The sequence below is a fragment of the Papilio polytes genome, unplaced genomic scaffold (genome assembly GCF_000836215.1).
Source record: "Papilio polytes unplaced genomic scaffold, Ppol_1.0 DF824269.1, whole genome shotgun sequence".
NCBI classification, from domain to species: Eukaryota; Metazoa; Arthropoda; class Insecta; order Lepidoptera; family Papilionidae; genus Papilio; species Papilio polytes.
Window position 1 is genome coordinate 3,550,314 of NW_013524935.1, and position 24,961 is coordinate 3,575,274.

General features: G+C 32.9%; 1 protein-coding gene across 2 annotated transcripts in view; it reads right to left on the reverse strand.

Annotated features, from left to right (window-relative positions):
* The window catches only part of LOC106109478 (calcium/calmodulin-dependent protein kinase kinase 2), a 60,991-nt gene that overhangs the window by 10,427 nt on the left and 25,603 nt on the right, over positions 1-24,961 (reverse strand). The window contains exon 2 of one of the 2 annotated variants that reach the window (XM_013290994.1): positions 21,427-21,494. In XM_013290994.1, the coding sequence (XP_013146448.1) occupies positions 21,427-21,494 (68 nt within the window). Of the gene's footprint in view, positions 1-12,307; positions 12,527-21,426; positions 21,495-24,961 lie in introns of those variants that run through there. The other variant, XM_013291001.1, reaches the window with a different exon arrangement.

Below are 24,961 nucleotides of genomic sequence, written 5' to 3' on the forward strand. Positions count from 1 at the left end.
CCTACTAGCCCGCAATTTCGACAGTAGTGAATTAAACAAGCGTATGTTACTCCCGAATATATCAGTTATCTCCAAATAAAATTGGTACAGCATTACAAAAAGCTACGTATCCCTCAGGAACCGGACATTTCTCCGGGATGAAGCATATCTCATGTGTACTCCAGACTTTGTTTTATATCTGTGCCAAATTTCAATAAGATATGTTGAACCGTTGCAGAATGATCGAGTGAACATTAAAAAAACTAAATAAATGAATCCCACGGGAACCGTAACTATTCCCGGGATAAAAAGTAGCCTATGTGTTCTTTCATACTATGCTCTAATCCTGTGCCAAATTTCATGGAGATCCGTCCAGCCGTTTAGGCTACAAACGCTAACAAACATCCATCCATCCATCTTAACTTTCGCATTTATAATATTAGTAAGATTAGTAAGAAGTAAAGTAGTAAGATAAAACATTTGTTGTATATTACTTTACAAAAATAAATATTGTTTTTCTACTGAATAATAGTACAATGTTATCTTTAACCGATCTATTCAATAAGATGTACATTTCCATGTATGAATATTTGATACGTGACTTTATAAATAAACATATTTATAATGAATACGTGAAAATATGCTATGTTAAGATGATACCTGTATACTGATATTATAAAGAGAAAAGATTCGTATCTTTGTATATATTGAATTACCTCAAAAACTACTGGGTCGATTTCAAAAATTCTTTCACTATTAAAAAGCTACTTTATCATTGAGAACAGGATACACTTTTTGTTATTTTTTAATTTCACGCGGGCGAAGTCGAGAGCAACAGCTAGTCTATATTTGTGTTTTTATATGTATTGAAATAACTCAAACACTGAGCTGATTTTAAAAATCTATAATAAAGATAAATTAAACAATCTAATTTAAGTGACAGATTTTAGTAAAACAGCTTCTCTGCCATATGTAGACTAGGCCACAGTCAATCACGCTGGGATACTGCGGGTTGATTTAACACATATCTTTGAATTTCGCAGATGTGTGGAGGTTGCATATACGTTTTCCTTGATCGGAAGAACGTCGGGTAAATCTACATATGAAATTCGAAAATGACACTGATGCATAGTGCGATTTAAACCTAGGCCCTGCAGATTACATGTCAAATTCTAAACCTTTGAGCCACCGACGCTCGGAAGAAGGAAACAATTAATTGTAATTAATAGATTCGTAACGCGGCTATTTTAGATTCTTCGACACTGTTAGACGTTTGATCGCACACGATTGAGGAAGTAAACAATGGTATAACGATGATATTAGCAGTCACGAAGTTAATTCGTAGACGAGAATAATTATGGGTCTTGTAAATCAAATAGATATTAGTAAAGAGTGAGCCGAAAAATATGGCGTCTAAAGGGCATTTGCTGTGGAAAATTTAAAAGGGTTTGTGTTGACGGTACAAAGTAACTTTTCGATTTCTTACAGTTTTTATCTACGGTAAAAACCATTTGTTGTCTCTGTTTTAATAACTAATGATGTACAAATTGCAAATTTGCACTTTATCACGTGTTACGAACGTTTATTTTACTAAATCAATATCGGTATTAAATTAAAACTGTTTACCAGGATCACATAAATACATTACATCTGTCTGCAATTTATCCTGCAAACGTACGTACTTGCGATTCAAAATAGAAGCGATGTGAAACCGAAGATGCGGCATTACAGGTGGTGTTTATTTGGCGGAGTGCCAGCTGTACGATTTATGACCTTAAAACCTAAACAAAAGACTAAAAGAGTGAAATAGTGACGTAGAAAAGGGGGCGTTTGATGGCGCTGTAGTTATGAATGGATAGTGTACTATATATAACTTTAAACTGTCGTTGCTTTTACAAATGTAATATTCGTAAGATTGGGTTTCTTATCACGATTGGATTGTTTCAGCTCCTGATATTTCGGGAGAATTGTAAGAGCAATGTTCACGGGCTGACTGGAGTGATGCTGTAGTGTGAAAAATAAACCCTACCAACGAGCTAGAACAACCCAATCGTGGTAATAAAACCGTATCTTAGGAACACTATATATGTAACTACTATCTGCCCGAGAGTGTCTTAAACTATACTATTATAATAAAACCTAAACACACACTTCTTTGTTGCCTAAGATCTAATCAATTACAGCAAATTTTTGAATGATTCTTTTTTTTAATAAAAAGTCCTAGACTTACGTCACGCTTTAGGCTATATATTTTCACGCCATTAAACTTAGGGGCGTAAATATTTTGGATAAAAACCCAAATCTGGGAAAAAGACCATAAATTGCTGCCAACATCAAGGAAGCAAGGTTGCCATGCTTTGTCACCATGTCACGTCATTTTGACATTTGCAATTGATAATTTGACACATGTAAACAATAATATACTTTTTTTATAACTTGATGTGGATGAAGCCGCACGGAAACAGCTCGTTTTTGAATATTTTAAAATCGATTGTACACTTGTATAAACATGTAAACATTTACAAACCTTCAGAAATGTGTATCACTATTTGACATCATATAGGGTACCTCCTTCCTGAAATAACTTACAATCAATATTTACGGACGTGTCATTTGAGCTCACTTGTTTGGTCGACCTATATAAACTGCCGCGGAAACAATGTTAAAATTACATTGTTCCTATTTATATTTATCCTAAGAACAGTATTGAATATTTTGATTATTAAATTGAAGGAAGATATAGCATTTACCTACGTATATCTTACTAAATCTGAAATTTTACTATAACAAACATCCATCCAGAAATCCAAACTTTCGCTATTAAAATTTTGGTGAGATTAGAAATGGAAAGGAGAAGGCGCTTTACCGCTGGCACTTATGAGCCAAATCATGGAATTACTTCCACTTCACGCCTATCATTGAATCATGGCTTGCTCATAAAAGGTCAATGCCGAAATAAAATACGATATATCAGATGTATTACACATCACTTGTGTCGTATAAAACAATTAAAACGTTCAGTTTTGGGAGACGGGGCTGTGGCCTCGACCTCTCATACGTTCTGTAGGCAATCGAACTGTCCTTGTCGGACTACGGCTTCCCTGTCAACCGACAATTAATATTTTTTCATTAAGAAAGTTTAACATTTCCTTGTGTACCTAATTTATATAAGTACTTATTTATATTGATTAAAATTAATGTTTGTGTATGCTTCGTAAGTTGTTAATCGAGCTGATTATGAACGTTTTCGTAGACTTAAAGCACCAGAGAAGATTCGCGTCTTAAAAAAAGACATGGTAAGTATTGCTATCATTATGATATGTTGTTATTTGATATTTAAAATTTATATCTTACTAGCTTTTGCCCGTGACTCCGTCTTTTTTTTATATAACATAAGGTGGCAAACGAGCAGGCGGCCATCTGAATCCGCCAAAATGGCGAAGCGACCGCAGCCCCTAGACATCCGCGATCACATATGCATTGCCTACCCTTATCCGACGGAGGAGGAGACGCACATAAAGAGGATATTGTCCCTTCCTATGCATCTCCTCCGCGGTCAAATCCACTTCCCCTTCTCATCCTCTTCTTATAAGAAAAGGGTGGTAAAGAGAAAGGAACTTAAATTAGGCCTCCGGCACCACACTCATCAGACGAAACACGGAATTGCTTCCATTTCACGTCTGTCTTCTGTGTGGTCGTGGTATTACACCGGGAGTGCCGGCCCATTCGTGCTAAGATGTTAAAGCGGGCACTACCACTGTCAACGTCTGTACGAATTAAACAAAACTTACTAAGTAACCTTCATGTTATTTCAGATGTTCTACAACTATGATAAATTTCAAGATCCATTAAGCGGATCAGATACCTTCTAACAAACATCTATACATTTATCTAATTAAAGTTTCAATTTTTCATATTAGTAGAATAAGATCATCTTAATCCTTATCCTACTCCCGTAGGGTCGGCGCAACAGGTTTTTGTCTTCCAAATAACTCTATCATACGTCATCTGTGATCACAACCTTTTTGATCATGTCACCTTTCACGCAATCCATCTTTTTCTACCTCTACCGGTGTACCCTTATTAGTAGAATAAGATCATCATCAACTTGCCCTTATCCCTTATGGAGGGTCGGCACAGTATGTGCTGCTCTTCCATACATCTCTATCAGCCGTCATATCTGAATCCACTCCTTCCTTAAGCATATCCTCTTTCACACAATCCATCCATACTTACTTCGGTCTTCCTCTTCCTTTGTAACCATCCACATTCATTCTTAACTTTCAGGTTTATGTCCCCATCGTCTCGTCGCATAATATGTCCATACCACGCTAACCTTTTGCTTCTTAATTTCTCCACCACTGGCGTTACTTTCAAACTTCCTCTAATATACACATTGCAATATATACATTATTAGTAGAATGAGATATTAGTAAGATTTTAATTATTGATTTATCGTACAAATATTATTTTTTTTAAAGTATTTGAACAAAGAAGTCGTAAAGTCGAGATAAAGATGTTTAAAAATTCGGTATCTTTTACTTTAAAAGGTAACCTTTAGCATTTTGTTATGAAAACATTTTCCAAATGATAGAGCAATTTATTTTATTGACTAGTAATAAGATAAATAATGGCATTGACTTTTAAAATAAAAAACAAACATTACAAAGTAACTTGTGGAAAATTTTGCCTAATTATGTACGGTACAAAATACGACAAAGCAAACATATGTTTAAAATGTACCTTCATAAATACGATAATTTATTGAACAGAGAAACATGTATTAAAGCGCCTGTACAAAAAACATATAACCATCTCTTTCATTGTCATGGAAAACGCAAGGGTTAACAATATAATGTTGCCAAAACCAATTAAGAATGGCTTGTCCTGATACGGCACCGACAAGTTAAGGACCTGTCGGAATCCATCTTCATTTCTTCAGTGCAAGGCGAAGTACACACGTAAAGATGGACCACCGAAGTGTCCGTAAATAGTAGGTGCCGTCACAAAAAGAACAAACATGAGTTAGGTCGTTCTTGTTGTTACCATAATTTTAACAATTGCATATTTTTATGTTTATTCTCGATTTGATTCCTATAAGCTTATATGGAGGAGCGCATACTGCTGGATTTTTAGTTGTACAACTAAACAGTTGAATTGGCTGCGAAACAATTGACAGTCGTGTTTTGTCAAAAATGTGCTTTTAATATTCACAATTTCGTCGATTATATACTTCATTAGTTTAATCGAATTTTTAATGAGAAACGAGTTTTAAACAATTGATAAGAACCAGGTGTTATAAATTTTCCTACCTCTGAAGATGGTGACAACCTATAGTGACTAATGATGTTTTAATTGTTTATTCATTAAATACGATTGTAGAATTCAGAATGTAAAGAAACTGCGTAGTTATCTTGTTTATTCCAAATACTGGTAACTTGACCGTTTACACTGGTACAAAAACACGTTTTTTTTTTATAATATAAGGTGGCAAACGAGCAAGCGGACTGAATCCACCGAAATGGAAAGCGACCGCTGCCCATCAACATCCGCAATTGCAGATGCGTTGTCTACCCTTAATTGACAGAGGAGGAGACGCACATAAAGAGGACATTTCCCCTTCCTATGCGTCTCTTCCACTGTCAAATCCACTTTTCCTTCCCATCCCTTCCTCTTAAGAAAAGGGTGGAAAGGGAAGGGACTAAAATTAGGCCTCCGGCACCACACTCATGAGACGAAACGCGGAATTGCTTCCACTTCACGCCTGTTTTCTGTGTGGTCGTGGTATTACACCGGGCGAGCCGACCCATTCGTGCGAAGATGTTAAAGCGGGCTCTATCACTGTTAAAACGTTACATTCTCATAGATGAATGGAGAGTTTCTAGCCTAAACTGCTGAACGGATCCTGATGGAATTTGGCATTTAGAAGAGAATAGTCTAGAAGACGGACGGAGTCGCAGGCGAAAGCTAGTTTGTTATAATAGAATTAATAGATACATCTACCACTAAATTCGTCTAGACATTGTTTTATAAAGTCTTGATTTTTCTTGATTATTTTATCTGCAGCAATTGGGCATTGCGTGTTTAGTACAAATAAAACAAAACAAGCGAAATAACTTGTTAAACATAGAGGAATTTTCGCCTCACTTGAGGGCAAAGTACTCTTTCAATTAAACGCGAAGGAAATTAAGCCCACTTCTGTCAGTATTCGCTTTTATGTACAAAAAACACGAAACCTAAAAACACGCAAGCTTGCTTGATCGTGCGTAGTAGACGGCCAGTAACTAATAAAAAAGCAATAGTTTTTTTTTAATGGAGTAAATCACTATAAGTGTTTGGCACACTGCGACAAAAGAGAACAAAAATTGAATCTGAGTGTGTGAAAAAAATATTGAAAATAGAGATTCCTTTGATTCCTCATTATGCTACAAGCGTAACTACTAAATGGTTTGCTGGATTAAATCAAATTATTTTCATATCCAAACTAGATTCCTTCTGGTTCATTAAACAATTGATTTAAAAATGATCCCACTTCCCTTCCGCAGTTAGTATAGAGTAGTAAGAACGATCTAATATAATATACAGGCATAAAAGTCTTAAACCTTTTTCTTTGTAAAGTGTAATTGGTTGGTACCATTGACGTTATGAATGCTTTACTATTCAAATAGTGTCAAAGATAATGTACTGTTCCAGTTCTGGATACGTCTACGTCTTCACAATATCTGTGAATATCGGATCGAATAGAATATTGAACACGTCGAATACGTTGGTCCTATTTTAGCAAATTGATATCGGACACGTCAATGGATCAAAGAACGTGTTGATGCTAAAATTGATGCAATTTTGAATGCAATGTTATTTCGAAAAACGAACAGAAACTTTTAATGAAAAGTGGTCACTGGTTGCCATTAGATGTTATTTATTTAATTTACAGAATTGTTTTTATGGCAAAAAGACAGTAGCAAAACTAGACGTGGTTTTTAACTACAAATTAATTGGTGTTATCGAAAATAGCTATTAAAATTAACAAATGCTTTATATTATAATTATATTGTCTCCCTCATTCTCTTTGATAAACATGGCGACAAGAATATGTTTGAATACGAACTGGCATTCCACGGTTATATTTTTACCAAGCACAGAATAAATAACACCTTTGTTTACGACAGTACGTGTACTAACAGACGTCAGTTCATACAGTTTATCTATAGGTTATCGGCACAGATATAACCCGACATTAATAGAAATATTATTTTCGACTTGCTACCAATAACAAAATGTCTATTTCTTATTCAGTTGCATTATCGTTTTTACGATCTTTATTGAAAGAGGTCGCTTTAGAAATAGGAACATTGGTTTCGATCTTCAAATTACGACTATAGTACAAGAAATCTATACTGATCTCTCTAGTTTTAGATACTCTGCACTTGAACTTATAACACTTTACTCCGAGCTTCATAGAGAGAAAGGTAAAATTGAAATGTGTCATCAAGAGTGACGCCTGAGATGACGGAAGATAGATTGCTCTGAACGATGAAGACCTGTGCTGCATCGATCCAAGTGAGTAAATAAATACAGGGATTGTATGAACCAAAATCCAAAATACAATTTCTGCAATATCGTCTCAAAAGTCATGTGGTCTAAAGCTAATGGCATTCTCCAAGATTTGCAGAAACGCGACGGCTTTTAAAGAGTATAATTCAATCCAGAGTTGCCAGATGAAGGTAAGCCTTTTGGCCATCAATTCTTTATTTCGTAGGAAATTATGTACAAAGAACTTCGGTATATAGCAGCAATGAGCTCATAACTTGTTACGATATTTTTTATAGTGTGTGCTTCTTTAATGTTATGTCTAGACACGTTTGACGTCCAGGACATAAGACATAACCTTATAGGGTTTTTACTGTATTTTTATATTTTCTACAATAGATTGGAGACTATATGTATATATATACTTCTATACTATTATAATAAAGCGTAAACACACACTTGTTTGTTGCCTAAGATGTCAGCAATGACAGCATATTTTCGAATAACTTTTCTTTGAATAAAAAGTCCTACACTTACGTTATGATTTAGGATATATATTTTCACGCCGTTAAACTTAGGGGTAAATATTTTGGATAAAAACCCTAATGTGGGAAGAGACCAAAGTTGTTGCCAACATCAAGGAAGCAAGGTTGCCATGGTTTGACATACTGTCATGTCATTTTGACATTTGCAATTGATACTTTGACAAATGTGAACAATAACACGATATTTTTATAATTTTATGCGGATGAAGACGCATGGAAACAGCTAGTATTAGATATACATGTTTCGTGTTTCCTTTATAAAAAAGATTTTGGGTTTTCTGACTGGATTAATAAATCGATTTATTCAATATATATTGGCATGTCCAAGTTGTTGTCTCTCTTTAAAAAAAAATACCGAAGTGATGGGATTTGGAAAACTTTGTTATTTCAGTGTCTGATAATAAAAGTCCACATTTATGAGGTGACAACGTTAAATTAGAAGTATAATTAAAAAAATACAGTTCAATATGAGACATAACATATAAGTAAATATTATCTCCTATAAAGTTCTCTGAGCGTGACATTTAGTTAAAATAAATAAAGCCAAAGAACAAAAGTGAGACAGTTCGCCGTAAAAGGATGTAACTTTATATTATTTGTTAAGTGCCAACTGTCAAAATGGTAAACAAATTCCGTACTAACTGTTGGCCCGAAATTCACCCGCGTAAAGTCAAAAAATAGCCTACGTTACTCGTTAATAACGTAGCTTTTTAATGTTGAAAGAATTAAAATCGGCCTAGTACTTTTTGAGTTATTTCAATACATACAAAAATACAAATCTTTTCTCTTGAGAATATTATAGATGTTTTCGAAAAAAACATGTATAAAAAATTATGTTTACATACGAGTTTAAAATAGTCGGTTCAAAAATCATATACCAAGCTTAGTAAACAGTAGGAAACCATTCGTTATAACATATTTACAAAGGCGTGGCTACCGTCTAACAACGAGGAATTGTACCAATATTGACAAGAATTGTTAGTCAAAATCGAGTATATTATAAAACCAAACCAAAAGGATAGAATAAATTATGATTTTCCATTTTGAAATAAAAGAATTATTTGTAAAGACCAAAATCACAAGCCGAAATGTGCTATGGAATAAAAATTTAATTTTTAAAATTCCTTTGCCTCTCTAATCAAAACTTTATTTTTACAGGCAGAATATGGATCTAAAACTTTTCAAAAACACTTTTAGATGCAAAAAACTAACTGATCTAGTTTATAAGTAAAGTAAATAACAAGACCCTTTAAATACTCCATGATACTACAAACAAACTTACAAGAAACCTACATATTTTAAACTACAAATATAAAAGACAAAATAAATTATGGACAGATTGAAGAGGATATGCGCAAGAAGAGTTAATTCAAATATGACGGTTCATAGAGAAGTATGGAAGACTAGCTTTCGCCCGCGACTCCGTTACCGTGATATTAAAAAACAAAAGTTAGTAACCTATTTATTCATCTTGACTATCCTCTGTATCTGCCGTTTTGGCTACAAACTGTAACAAACATCCTCCCATCTAAACTTTCGCATTATGATGTTAGTATAAAGAATAATATTATCAGTAAAGGTTCTATTGATCTAAAAATCTTTAAAACCTTAGAATACGATGTCACTTGATTCTCTACTTAGACTTTTCACTTAAAATGAGACTTAAATTACAAGATGTTCTGTTTTTAAACGTACTTTACGGATATCATTTTCTGTATTCATATTTTTTCCCATCGTAATTCTTCGAGACCTTGGCTTATTTCAACAACGAAATAATTTATTAGATTCCGCATTTTCATTTCATTCATTGTTTCCTTAAAAATTCTGTTTGTAAAAATTATTAGCTTACGAGCTGTTGCCCGCGACTTCGTTCGCGTGGTATTAGAAAACATACGAACTATATAAATTACAAAAAGCTACGTATCCCTCGGGAACCGGACATTTCTCTGGGATGAAGCTTATCTCATGTGTACTCCAGACTTTGTTTTATATCTGTGCCAAATTTCAATAAGATATGTTGAACCGTTGCAGAATGATCGAGTTAACATTAAAAAACTAAATTAATTAATCCCACGGGAACCGTAACTATTCCCGGGATAAAAAGTAGCCTATGTGTTCTTCCAGACTATGCTCTCCATCTATGCCAAGTTTTATAGAGATTCCTTCAGCAGTTTAAGCTACAAACTCTAACAAACATCTATCCATCTAAACTTTCACATTTGTAATATGAGTAGGATTAGTAGAATTGGTAAAGAATGGATTTCGAAAACTTACTCATAGTAATTTTTCAATAAACATGAAAATGCGCAAGATAATATGTTCTTGAAAACCTAGCTTTTTAGTCATTTAGTTACCTGTTTTACAGAAATTGTTTTTAAGCTACGTCATCAGCTCGACCGGATTCATCCATATTGGAATATTAATATGTCGGAGTGACGAGCGGTTGGCAGGATTTAATTCCGAAGGCAGAACATACACGGTAATCATCCTCTACTGTGGGCGGTCGTATGTCTCTTTGTATCTGTGTATGAACTTTAATCGATCAAAATCATTTCGCACCTTAACATATATTTAGAGAAGCGAATAATTAACGAATATGTAGTTTGCGAACGCACTAATGTAATTTATCAAGAAAAAACAGTGTTTATATTTGAAAAAAGTGTATCTTCATATCTACACTTACTAAGATAACATAATTTCGGCTACCAGCTGACCTCCATAAAACTGGACAGAATTTATAAAATTATAGATAAAATATTAACAAACATCTTAAACGTAGGCTTACATTGTCGAAAAGCAAAAAAAAAATTACAGCATACTTTTGAATAATTCCTTTTTATAATAAAAAGCCCTTCACTTACTTCACGGTTTAGCCTATATATTTTCACGCCATTAAACTTAGGGGGTAAATATTTTGGATAAAAACCCTAATGTGGGAAAGAGACAATAAGTTGCTGCCAACATTGAGGAAGCAAGATTGCCAAGTTTTGTCATGTCATGTCATTTTGACATTTGCAATTGACAAATTGACACATATTAACAATAATTTTTTTTCTGATGAAATCGCACGGGAACAGCTAGTTTTAATGTAATGACTATAATACGAACAACACATTTGTATTTATGTTTCGTGTCTCATAGTATGACAGAATTCGGCAATTTAAAAACACTCCTTATTACATCTAAATAAGGTATGAAATATAATGGCTTCTACAATTCATGTTTTTGATATTTTTTTATTGTTATCCGGATACGAAACAGACGCCAGATGTTAGGTTTTTTATTGAGTCATATGTCTATGTGATTGTATCAAAGCTTTGTGTGATCTTTTAACTAGCTGTCATGTGCGTTCTTCCACCTATTCTGTACCACCTATGTCATATTGACCGACCATGCATCTGTTGACGAGATAACCTCTAACAAACATTCATTCATCTCAACTATCGCATTTATAATATTACTAGCTGTTTCCGTGCGGCTTGCGGCATGTAATAATAAAAACTTTATTGTACTGTTTACATTTGTCAAATTCTCAATTACAAATCTAAATTACCATAATAACCCTGCTTCCTTAATGTTGGTAGCTTGTAGTTTATGGTCCCTTACCCCACATGTACGATTTTCTTATTTATTTACCCCAAAGTTTAATTGCTTAATTACGACTTTCGTTTCACAAAGGTTGATTTTGACCGGCTTTACAACACGTGTCGGGTTCAACTAGTAACTTGTTATATTTGTCTTGTTTTGTTTTGGGTTTAAATTCCACGTATAAAAATCTTACGTCTTATATATCGTTTTAACATTTATTAAAACAATGTTACTAAAAAGTGCTACAAAATCCATTTATCTTATGTTTTAAAAGCTCTATACGAGCTTTTACCGATATAGTTTGGCAATTCCATTTCCTACTATTGAAACTTTTTTTTTCATTTAGTGACGGATTTTTTTACAGGATATTTGGAAATTATGAACTACGGAAAAACAAAACAAACATTATGTTGAAGTTTACGTTACTTTTAATTAATTTCATAATATACTTGTTAATGTTGTTATTTTCACGTATAGAATTTTTTGTAAACGTAATTGCAATTAATCATTGAATTATGTAAGTAAATGATAAAATTCCGATTAAGTTATTACATAATTGATGATAAGTTATTTCCTTCAAAACACATATTCTTATTTAATTTTTTTCACCAATTTAAAATCTCACAACTTTATAACCGTTTTTCTTAATACTAAAGTTAACTCACCGATTATCATTTCCCGGCTTATCAGTTCGTTCCACAACAACACCATTCATAGTTATGTTAAAACTTTCTCCACAGCACTAAAATAAACAATAATAGAAGGCATTAAAAGCACCTTTTTATAATAATATAATTAATATTTTGATATGAATTTAGAAAAATTAAGAACGAAAAGTAAAATGTAAACAAAGATAAAAATGCGACGGACGTCCGTTTGGTCAAAGCGCCATGCGTTTATGTTTTCAACTCGACTTGTACACCGCGTGGACTGAGGCCGCGAACGATGTAACATAGATTAAGGAAGCGCAGACTCGTTGCTTGTTAGTATTTATATAAAATACCTTTATCGTAATTAAAAATGACATGAATCTTAGAAATATTACACGGAGGTACAGCAGAAGACAGTTTTTTTTTGTTAAGATTTCTTTCAATTTTAATAAAATAAGTAAATGATCTATTTTCATGTTTTCGCAACTTTTCAGTAACTTTTTATACCACAATAATGCTTACTTTTTTCTAGCATAAATAACTGGCGCTAAAATCTGTTTACATTTATAAGACCGAGTATATTTGGTATAATATATTCTTTGGTTTGGTATTCGTTAGGTATAAGGCATAGTTTAATGCCTACTGGTACCGCTGCGCGTTAATATTTAATATTCAATGAATAACCAGTTGCTCTGCGGAGTGCGCGCGCAAACATTACAGAAGGAACGTTTACACGCCTGCAAATTATATGAGATATTCTGTAAAACCGCCAAAATAGTTCAGATTATACAGAGTTATCGAAAAAAATCAAATTCAAATATTTGAATTACATAATTATCATTGTTTTGTATTTAAGTTTGTTTGTTTAATTGTTTAAATTTAAGTACACCTTAATACTTCCATAAATCACGAGAGAAAAAAAAACAAAAGTAACCCACCATACCTAATAGAATAAAAAATGAATATAGTTTATTTCCTGAATTTATAATACAGCAATTTGGTTACAAAATTTTCAACATATTTACGATGTTTTACTAACATGCATATTTGAAACACTAGCTTTTGCCCGCGACGCCGTCCATATATCTTTAAGAAAAAATTTGGAGAACAGCCTATATGTTTTTTCAGACTATGTTCTACTTTGAGCCATAATTTAAACTAGATCCGTTATAAATTTTGGGAGACGTAATTATGCGTTAAGCGCAAATAACCCAATGGTTAAGTATACAGATTTCTGATCACATGATCGAGGGTTCGAATCCCGCCATTCGACAATCGTAAACCATATCTAGCAAAAACCTAAAGCTTAGTTAGAATGGTTAAAGTAGTATTAGTATTTACAAAAAACCTGCTAATATATTACGAAAAAAAAAGTAACGAACGTCTATACACTCATCTAAACTTTTGCATATTTATAGTCATCATCTCCCCTGCCTTATCCAACTCCCGTAGGGTCGGCGCACCGGGTTTTCGTCCTCCAAAGCACTCTATCATCCGTCATCTCAGTCATCACTACCTTCTTGATCATGTCACCTTTCACGCAATCCATCCATCTCTTATTATACCTACGATTATATAGTATTAGTATATTTATAGTATTAGTATGAATTACGATAGAAACTTCTAGAGATTATAAATTAAATGCGTATCTTAAAGCAAATAGGATAATTCAAAGCAAACGTCACTGCGGAATAACCACACAACTATCATACACAAAATACCCATACATAATTAATAGTTACTAGCTTAGAGTTTGAATGCAAATTTCCCAGCACAGATTATATCCATAGCTCATCGTAAACAACTACTTAATGGCTAATCTTTTTGACGTACAGTTAAAGAATTAAATATGCTTCCCACTTTGAGTTGCATATTGTGGAGCAAACATTAAATGCAATAATTTCATACGTAAGATCTTTGGTTAATCTGTCACACAACTGTTGTGCGATTGTCAATTGTTTCGCAGCAAATTCAACTGTTTAGTTACAACGCATTTGCGATTGCGGATGTCTATGGGCAGCGGTCGCTTTACCATTTTGGCGGATTCAGTTGGCCGCTTGCTCGTTTGCTACCTTTTGTTACAAAAAAAAACACAACTAAAAATCGAGTAGTGTGCACACCTATAGCTGATAGGAATCGATGTAAGATTAAACAGTTGTGCGATAGTTTAGTTTCAGGTGTGCGTACGCTCTGAATATGTTGCTACGATAAAACTGCAATGTGAACATTCAATTAAATCTGACCGTAATGGATAAGAAATAAAAGTACACGGTACAGCAAAAACTTCACTTACTGTTCTTATTGAGTATTATACATCTATGATCTACAATTAGAATAAGCTTAAAAAAGATAGATTGTTGGTCTTTAGCAGGAAAATTGAATAAAGGATGAAGCTTGTTATAAAAGATGGTAACCAATAACGCGCTTTACTAGTGAAAATTCCTACCTCTACTTATACGCAATAAACAAATGAATCGCGGATGCTATCAATATTCTTTCTTATTCCAAATAATAATTCCGTAGGAAATGGGAAGGGAAAGGGAATTAGTCAATGTTAATGTGTCACATCTATTTTTAAAATCGATGTAAGGAGTTATTTGAATAACAGTTATAACACAATAGAATGTTAACAATCAGAAACACAGTGGTGACAAATGGTCTAAATGTTTTACAATGAAATGACAATATTGGATGAGTAATTGTACATCTATAGATGCGACATTTAATTCCAGATTAGCGGTTGCCTGCGAATTCTTCGACGAGGAATTAAAAAAGTAGCCCAATTTACTTCCGCACACATCCGCTACCATTAAAGTTCCTTCATAATCCGTCTAACCGTTTTAGCCTCAACACTGCGTGCGTCCGCTTTTCACTTCATTTGTTACCTTTAGTGAATTGGTCTACGAGCATAGTCTTGAGCTATCACCACATTTCGTCTTTGAATTTCTCTACTAAATAATGCGAAAATTTCCAGGAAATTTGTAATATTACACATGCTGAAAAAAACCAGAATATCGCTAAATTAAATGTGTATTTTTTCAAGTTACACTGAAGCGTATAAAAAGTTCAAGTTGCAGGGCAATTAAAAACGTTTCAAATGCTGAAAGTTTCGTTCCAGTTACGAGAATTCTCTAGATACCGATATATTAAATTGCTAGACCAATTTTAAACGGCTTATTCTACACACGTACGATGCACTTATTTCTATACATACAAATTTTATTACTCTACTAAAAATAAACTTTAAAAGTGCAGAATAAATTTTAAGAATTATTTCAATAATTCAAAGTGAAAGAAAGTATCAGGCACAATTACATTTTATTGTTTAATTATTACTGGCTGATGCTCGAAAACTTCGTCCGCTTGTTATTAAAAAATATAGCCTATATTGCTCACAGATAAGTTAACTTTCTAATGGTGAAAGAATTTTTAAAATCAGACTTTAAAATCAGTACTTTTTACGTGATTCAAATACATGCAGAAATACAAATCTTTTCAGTTTATAATATTACTTTAGAAGTATAGATATGGCGAAGCAAAGTTCGGGTGGATTGCTAGTATATAAAGATAAGAAAGGTTGTGAAGAAAAAGAAATATTCGCTATTTCCGAATGACTAACGGTGACTACTTGTATATGACATTTAAAATAATTTCTAAGTTTCAAATATTCTTTGAAACCTTCAAATGGAATAAAACGTGGCTTTCGCTTACTTTGCATTTGAAGGTTATTTTCGTGAAGCGCAGCACAAAGTTATATCTTCTTACTTTATTTGTACATCCTTACATTTTTAAATTTCCTTCTTTTTACATGCAATTCAGAGAAAATTTAGATTGAAAAAGTTTAAAGGAATTCGTTTGAAATATTTAAAATAGCAAACTTGGATTGCATTTATTTGTAGCCATTTTGAATCATAAGAGTGTCGTTTTTAAAAACAAGGTCGTTACATTTCCGCGTTAAACTTAATTTGACTAGTCCAACAGTTATATTTAAGCACTAATTTTAGCTATCGTTAATATTATATTCCCATATAAACTTGGAAATTAATAAATTTTCATTTATAAATAAACAAGAAAGCTTGCTATATTTATGCCTTGACTAATAAATGTACAAGGAACTGATTTAAGACCCTATAAAATTCAGATGCGAATAGAATACCTTATCGCAGATATCTTTGTTGAATTTACAAACTGCGGTGGGACTGCGGTTCGGGGCTTTACTGAAACTTTTATCAAACAGCTTTGGGTGGCGTTTAAAACGACATTTTGCCTTACAAACTGAACGGAAATTACTGAGCACCGAAATTCTAAGTTAAATGTTATTGTAAACGATTTATGTTCTTATAAGAATTTTGAAATATAAATGGGAAAGGTAAGTTAACGATTGAACAAAAACACAATATTCTTATGTTTTATAGCACCTTAATTAACATCCTATTATTCTAAAAACAAACGAATATCCTCTTTATTCTTTTAAATTCAAGCATTTTTTTGTACTTTATGCTTGTTTTTAAAAGGAAGCAAAGGTTGTAATAAACCTACGCCTGGTTAAAAATAATAGCAATATTTCATAATTGAATTCTTGCATTGTACATTTTACATAATGTCAGTCGGAGATTGTTTTTCTTTATTCCTTCGAAGTGCAATTGTTATGCTAACTCAATTTATATTGGAAGTACTTTTGTCATACTTAGCTAAAGTTTCAGCTCTTTGATAAACTTTCTCTTTGTCTCCTTTACTTTAATAACTGTTTCTACCCAACTGACGGTAATAATTTTTGCTGTTAAGCAATGTTGTATGGACATAACGGCGTGAAATGATTGTCAATTTTTGTTTTAATTGGTATTGTAATTTATGTTTTTGAGCGGGCAGACGGACAGACACTCTTTTTTATGTTTAATAGAATAGCGTTCAGTCTAATTTTTATATTTCTAAAGATTACTTTTTGTTCAGTATGCAATAAAGTAGAAGTACTCATGCCTAAAACTTTCATGGAAATTTATAATAAAGAGAAACTTTACACACTCCGACATACGGGTAACCTAATTATAAAGTTGTATGCGGGTTTTCTTGTAAAGTTCACTGGAAATTTTATTCGTTATTTGATTTCCTTTGAAACCCATAAAAGTATTTATAATATATTTAAAGATGAAACCGTATTCCTCGATTTAATTAAAAGAAAAAAAATCATAGCTTAATAATTACTAAGGATCTCTTAAGAGTAACTTTTGTATGAAATCTGCACTATAGGACAGTCTTAGTGAAAAGCATATTTTTGAATAATTATTTCTTTAATAGAAAGCTCTTCATTTTAGGCTTTATAACACGCTCTAGGCTATATATTTTCACGCTATTAAACATAATAAATAAATTGAAAGAAAAAAAAACTTTCATGTGAGAAAGCGACCATAAACTACAAGCTGCCAACATTAACGGAGTGTAAAAATTATACACTAATTTACTCCCGATATGTTGGGTAAAAGAGTAAATGTAATAAACTCGTATGTGTAATTGTAACATAGTTTTTTTTTTAATTAAATTCAATATTAACGTAAACAATAGTAATAGTAGTGATTTTTTTAAATAAGTGTCTTTGTTAAACAAAAAAATACAAGTAATAAAGTTTGTTTTTTAAATGGTTGAGCAATTCGAAGCCTTTCGAAGAATGTAACAAAGGCAAAGAAAATAAGAAGAACGCTTGCCTTCTGGAGAATGTTTAAAATAATAAAAGTTTGAAATGTAAATTTTTCAAGCTTTCATTTATTTTAAACTAGTTTTCGCCCGCGACTCCGTCCGTGTGGAATTAAAAAAACAAAAGTGAGTAGCCTATGTGTTCTTCCAGACTGTCCTCTATATCTGTGCCAAATTCCATCGAAATCTGTTCAGCCGTTTAGACTACAAACTCTAACAAACATCCATCCATCTAAAATTTCACATTTATAATATAAGTATGATTAGTGTGATTCTTTCAATTCCGTCTTTCATATTCAATACATTAATTTACTCTAAAATACTCGTATTATGTAGATTCGCTTTTATATGAGGCGAGTTCATTCAATGGCTTTTTTAAATTGAATTCACGTTAAAAACATTTGAAAAAAGTGTTTTTTTACGTTCATTTTCTACAAGAACCGTAAAATGAAAGAAGAGGTATGAAATATGAACGCTTTGGGGGGGAAATTGGAGCGAAAAGCGGAATAAATGGCGGGAAATTCAGAATTTATTTCTCTCTTTAGAGAATACGGATTACTCTTTTGACATTGTGTTGCAACAGATGTGTAAGAGCTTTATTAATAAGGAATGTTTAAACTTTTTAAGATTAATGTCGTTATTACTTGACATTGGTAATAAAAACAATAAACAGGAAGATCTATTAACATTTTCTAGAAAATATAACTCAGACCCTGTATTAGGTTACTATTTTTTTTATATCATAAGGTGGCAAACGAGCAAGCGGTCACCTGAATCCGCCAAAATGGCGAAGCGACCACTGCTCCTAGACATCCGCAATTGCAGATGCGTTGCCGACCCTTATCCGACGGAGGAGGAGACGCACGTAAAGAGGATATTTCCCCTTCTTATGCATCTCCTCCACTGTCAAATCCACTTCTCCTTCCCATCCTCTCCTTATGAGAAAAGGGTGGTAAAGAGAAAGGCACTTAAATTAGGCCTTCAGCACCACACTCATCAGACGAAACACGGAACTGATTCCATTTCACGCCTGTCTTCTGTGTGGTCCTGGTATTACACCGGGCGTGCCGGCCCTGCAGTGCTAAGATGTTAAAGCGGGCACTACCACTGTAAAACTACTAGGCTTAACTTCCGAATGTACTATAAGATAAAATATTTACGTAATTAATGGCTGTTCTATAATTTTTTAAAGGTTTTTATTTACCTACTAGTGTTTATTTAGGTCAAGTCGAGTAATTAATTAAACGTACTTCCTGTTAAGTAAACTTTGATTGCAAAAATTAATTAATCAAGTCGTTAATTTAAATAAAATTACCAATTTAATTTATTGACATCTCTGTAACGTGATTCCCAGTAAAGAACAAAGTGAATCAAGAGGAATAGAATGTAGATTGTGAAGGAAACCAGGCGTAATCCCCTTTGATATGTAACAGGATATAATAATCTTTGAGAGAAGCACGCTTAATAAGATTACACTAATCTTCTTAGCGTAAGTTATTTGGTAGCTAAGATGTTCATGAATCAGTTACAACGCTTGTGATATTAACAGACACATTAACGGCCAAATATTGAAACGAAAATACTTCGCTACGTAAGCGCCGTATATAATCTGATAGATGTAACTTTAATGGCCGGTTTCTCAGCTAATGTGTAACCATTCATCAGTGTCTTCGATAAATACATGAAATGCGTTTCCGAAACCCAGAATAACACGCTACATATTTAAATGACGTTACAGTATAAAAAAAAATAAAACAATTTATTGGTAATAACAAATAACAGGTTACGTTTACTCAAATACAATTAGGGCCCGTCCCATCACTGGCTGATAGAAGCTCCGATAGCTTAAATAGACGCCACTGTTAGATAAGCTAATAAAATCCGATATTCACATATTTTACACTTTGGTTTGTTATCAGACAATTTACAATTTGGTAAGACAGGCCCTTTCTCCGCTTTGAGTCATCTAGTTTTAACTGCATTATGAAAACAAAAAAATAATCACAAATTTGAAGCTTACTGCTACCTTAGAAGTTGTAAATTAAATTGAGAAGCTATTTAAATGTTTACATGTCCAGAAAGTGTTTATTTTGAGACAAGCCCAAAGGTCAGGAAGGGGTCGGAGAAAGGTCAGAATTATTTATGCTTTGTAATCGAACTCCAACCGTTGTTAAGTATCCCCTGATAACTTTTTTTTTGCAAAATTAACTACATAGTTGTTGACGTTTTTGTATTCGAAAAGAATCTTGATTTATAAACCTGTATGGTAACTTACTTTAGCTTTAATATTAAAATTCCTATCTAGTATGCCTAATTTTTAGTATGCCGTCTTTTTCTTCTATTACTTTAGTTTTCATTGTGAAAATTGTTTGTTTTTTGTTCAAGACACCTTTTTTATGATAATCTTTTGCGTTTTATAGTGAAAAATAATGTTAAATTTTTGATGTATAAAATAAGCGTAATAAAGTTTGACCAGTCCCAGCGCTCGTTAGGCTCACCTACATATCCAATTAGCACTTGATATGCAATTCCGCGCAACGTTTAATTTTCCGTCCGCCCGCGAAATGCCGTGCAGCGTTCCCGTGAACGTTTTCAACGAAACTTTCAAGCTCTCGTTATAATTTTTGATATCTATTTTAAATGTTATAAAATTTTAAATTACTTACGTAAGTAAATAAGTTTTTACTAACTCGTGATTGGTCGATTTCATAAGAAAAAGGGCTAGCATCGTCTAACTACTTTATTACCTTTATTTTTTAAAATATCACTTGTACTTTTCGGATTTATGGACATATTATGCGACGAAACGATGGGGACATAAACCAGAAAGTGTTAAGATTGAATGTGGATGGCTACAAAGGAAGAGAAAGACCGAAGAAGGCATGGATGGATTGTGTGAAAGAGGATATGCTTAAGAAATGAGTGGATTCAGATATGACGGCTGATAGAGACGTATGGAAGAGCAGCACATACTGTGCCGACCCTCCGTAAGGAATAAGGGCAAGTGGATGATGACTGTATTTTTCGGATTTAACAACATACAGACGAGAGTATTATTATTTACATTTTTGTTAACATGTTTATTGCCCTTTAAATTGTTTATTTCGTTCTGTTAATTCATGATGACATATTCGTTGCATTCAATAGTTTTGTGTTTACTGTTTATTAAAATAACAGTGTAATTGGTTGGTGCCAAATTTCATTTGGATTGAAGAGACGTCAGTAAATCTGATTCAGTTGATTGGATTTTAAACGAAATATTCGTTTAAAATGATTGCACAGCCGTGTCCCAATTTCATAGATTGAAAAAGCTTAACAAACCAATATTGTTTGTTATTTGCGTAATAAATACATTATAAACGGAAAATAAATCAATTTAATAACGTTTTCAGCTGAAATACCAATTTAAGGTTCTTCTAGAAGAGGCTATTAGTAAAATAGTGTACCTTGGTATGTCTGCCAGTCGTGGCGCTCTTGGTCTCCGCACCGATCCCGTTTGTGGCAGAACACCAACCTGTAACAATCAAATAATTATTCATATATCTTATTAATTCCCTTAATTATTATAAACCTCAGTCTATATTAATATTATAAAGAGAAAAGGTTTATATTTTTGTATGTATTGAAATAGCTTAAAAACTATTGGGCCGATTTAAAAAAAATCACCGTTAGAAAGATATTTTATCTGTGGATATTTTTTTTATTTTTTAATTTCACGAAGTCGGCAGCAACAGCTAAGTGTTGAATAAGTCCGACTAATATTCAACTATGTTCGAACAGTTATAAATAAGATCAAATATTGAAATACATTGAAGCGAACAAACGTTTTGAGGTAAATAAAGATTTTATGGATCATTGAATTTACAAGATTCACTGAATCTGACGATTTATAATCTTAAAACTATGTTTAATCGAGTTTCAAAATCGTATAAGGTGATTCTGCGAAACATCAGAGGTTAGATTTATTGTAAAATTATAATTTCTATTGCTTAGCCTCTTTTCGATATGTTTAAGTTATTAATTTTCTATTGTTATTGAAATTTTCAATCGTTAGTATAATACTTTTTATGCGCCCCCAACTTTTTCTATCATACAAGTTAGAACGTACCAACGCCATCTATAGTTAATTAACAGACATCTTAGACGCCATCTTGTGTAATTGTTTTAAAATATATATTTAAAAGGCATTTATCAACACTTTAATTATATTAATTTTTACCTGTTTTTATATGCCTTTCACGTAGTTAAGTAAGGTAAGTTTTTTCTTCTTTATTTGCCCTCTATAAAGTCCGCAAGTCGACTAGTTACGGCCGAGTCTGTTGAAAAGCCGATTACGTGACTTGCTTAATGTGAAAACTTGAAAGATTTTCATTCCCATTTTTCTTTGAAGTTTGTATATTCATGTACAAATGCTATTAACAAGGTTTTTCCCGAGTACTCTCCTCTCTTAATTGTAGGTAATACGTCTAAAAATGCGGGCTATGGTCAGCGGTCAGTTAACTATTCACAGCGAATTCTAGTGGCCGCTTAGTCTCTTCTCAATTTGTATAAAAAATGTTAGGATGATTAGTTCAAACATATTATGTTCAAATGTTTTTATAATGTCAACAAAAAGTGTTTTCTTGGAAACACTAAAAATAAACGCTACGATCTTATTTTATAGAAGGTCAATAAATCTGTGACGACATAAAGGACTCAATTTTATTATACATTTCATGTTCGCAAACTGAGATAATATTGTATTTGATGTTCGCTGAAAGTTATTTTATGTCTGATGTAAGATATCTCGTGTTTTCGTTTAATGTAAAGATTACATATATTACTAGCTGTTCCCGTGGTGTTTTATAAGTATGGAATTGTAAAAATTTAATTTTATCGTTTATATTTGTAAATTCATAGTTGCAAATGTCAAAATTCAAATGCACAAATGACAACCATGGCAACACTCGACACTGGCCCAATCCGCTAAGAGAGTGCCATAGACAAGAAACTGAACTGAACTGAACCATGGCAATCTTCCTACCTTGATGTTGGCAGCTTGTAGTCTATGGTCCTTTTCCCACATTAAGGTTTTTTCCAATTTATTTGCCACCTAAGTTTTATAGCGTGTGAATGTATAAGCCTGAAACGTGTCGTAAGTGTAGAGTTTTTTTTTATTAAAGAAATATTTATTCAAAAATATGCTGTGTTTACTGACATCCTACGCCACGAAGTAATATGTGTTTTTGCTTCATTATATTAGTATAGATATGCCACAAGTTATAAAACGGAGAATGATCTTACCCGGGGGCATAAAAACTAAATTATAACAGCTCATTAACGCATCAGTTTCAAAAAATTGTTCCAAAATCCCGCTCATACTGTGGCTGCGTAGATCTACATTAATAGATAGGCAATTGTTTAGAAATGACAGATATTACTTTGTTCCGACTTTAACGTATTTTTTGATGTTATTAACAGTTAGTCTATCACTATTATTCGTTCGAAAACTCTTTACTGCGATCAGCAGCAACCATCAGCGTCAAAATGGGGTAAATTATATACAAAACCTATCCATTGATAACAGTTGTATTTGGGGCGCAATTTATTATATGTCACATCACTTTAAACGGGAAATATTGCGAATGTATGAAATTCAACGATAAAGTTTGTAAAGGAAATTTCCGGATTTCTGTTCGAATATGCCGGTAACAAGCTCTAAAGACTTTTAACGAAGGAATTTTGAAGATGACATACAAAATAAAATTGTTAAGCCTTAGAAGGGAAGCTGATTTTTTTATTTTCATATTTCTATTTTCCCAGCGCTTATTTGTTACTTCTTACAAAAAACAAGTATAGATTCATCACCTCTATCTACTCTTTTTTCTACTTTAGTCGTCACAGTATCTACTTTACCTATGTAGGTATATGCCTATATACATAGTAGGCATGTGCCTATATTTGAATTTGATGTAACAAATTGATATCAATAACTGAAGTAGCCTGTAATATGCCCGTCAACGTCTGCTACCCTTCAGAGAAAGTCCGGTCGTAATCGGCCCAGCCAGGGACTACCCTGAACAAATGCGGCTTGCGGACAGACAGATAGACAGACAAAATATTTTTAAATGTGATTTTAGTTATCAGCAATACAAATACATCATCTTCCTGAAATCTGGTATTTTTCTTTTGATACTACAGACACTCCTATACTCGTATGTATAGATATAGAGATTTGTACATCTTACTAATATTATAAATGCGAAAATATGGATGGATAGATGGATGGATGAATGCTTGTAAGAGTTTGTAGCCTGTACCGCTGAACGGATTATAATGAAATTTGGTATAGACCTAGAGGATAGTCTGTAAGAAAACATAGGCTATTCACTTTTTTTATTTAAATACCACGCAGACAGAGTCGCAGGCAAAAGCTAGTTATAATTATACATAAACTATTCTATGTTACTACTGTTACAAATAAATACAATTTGATTACTAAGCAAGTTTCAGATACGGTTAGAGTTAACGCGATATCCGCTCCTCTATAAGCTAATTTCCTAAGCTCTTTGATCCGTGAACTAGTTAAGGTTAGTATTACATGTCAAATACTATTGAAGCATTAATGTCCTTCATGTATAAACTGTGGTTAGCAGCATTGAATCACAATTAGCTGCAAAGATCAGTCTTAATAAGATTAGGCAATTATATTTCTAATACTAGCTGCTCCCGTGCGACTTCATCCGCATAAAATTATGAAAATTTTATTTTATTGTTTACATGTGTCAAATTATCAATTGCAAATGTCAAAATGACATAACATGATGACAAAGCGTGGCAACCTTGCTTCCTTGATGTTGGCAGCAACTTATGATCTGATCCCACATTAGGGTATTTATCTAAAATATTTACCCCCTAAGTTTAATGGCGTGAAAATATATAGCCTAAAACCTGACGTAAGTGTAGGGCTTATTATTAAAAAATATGCTGTGATTGCTGACA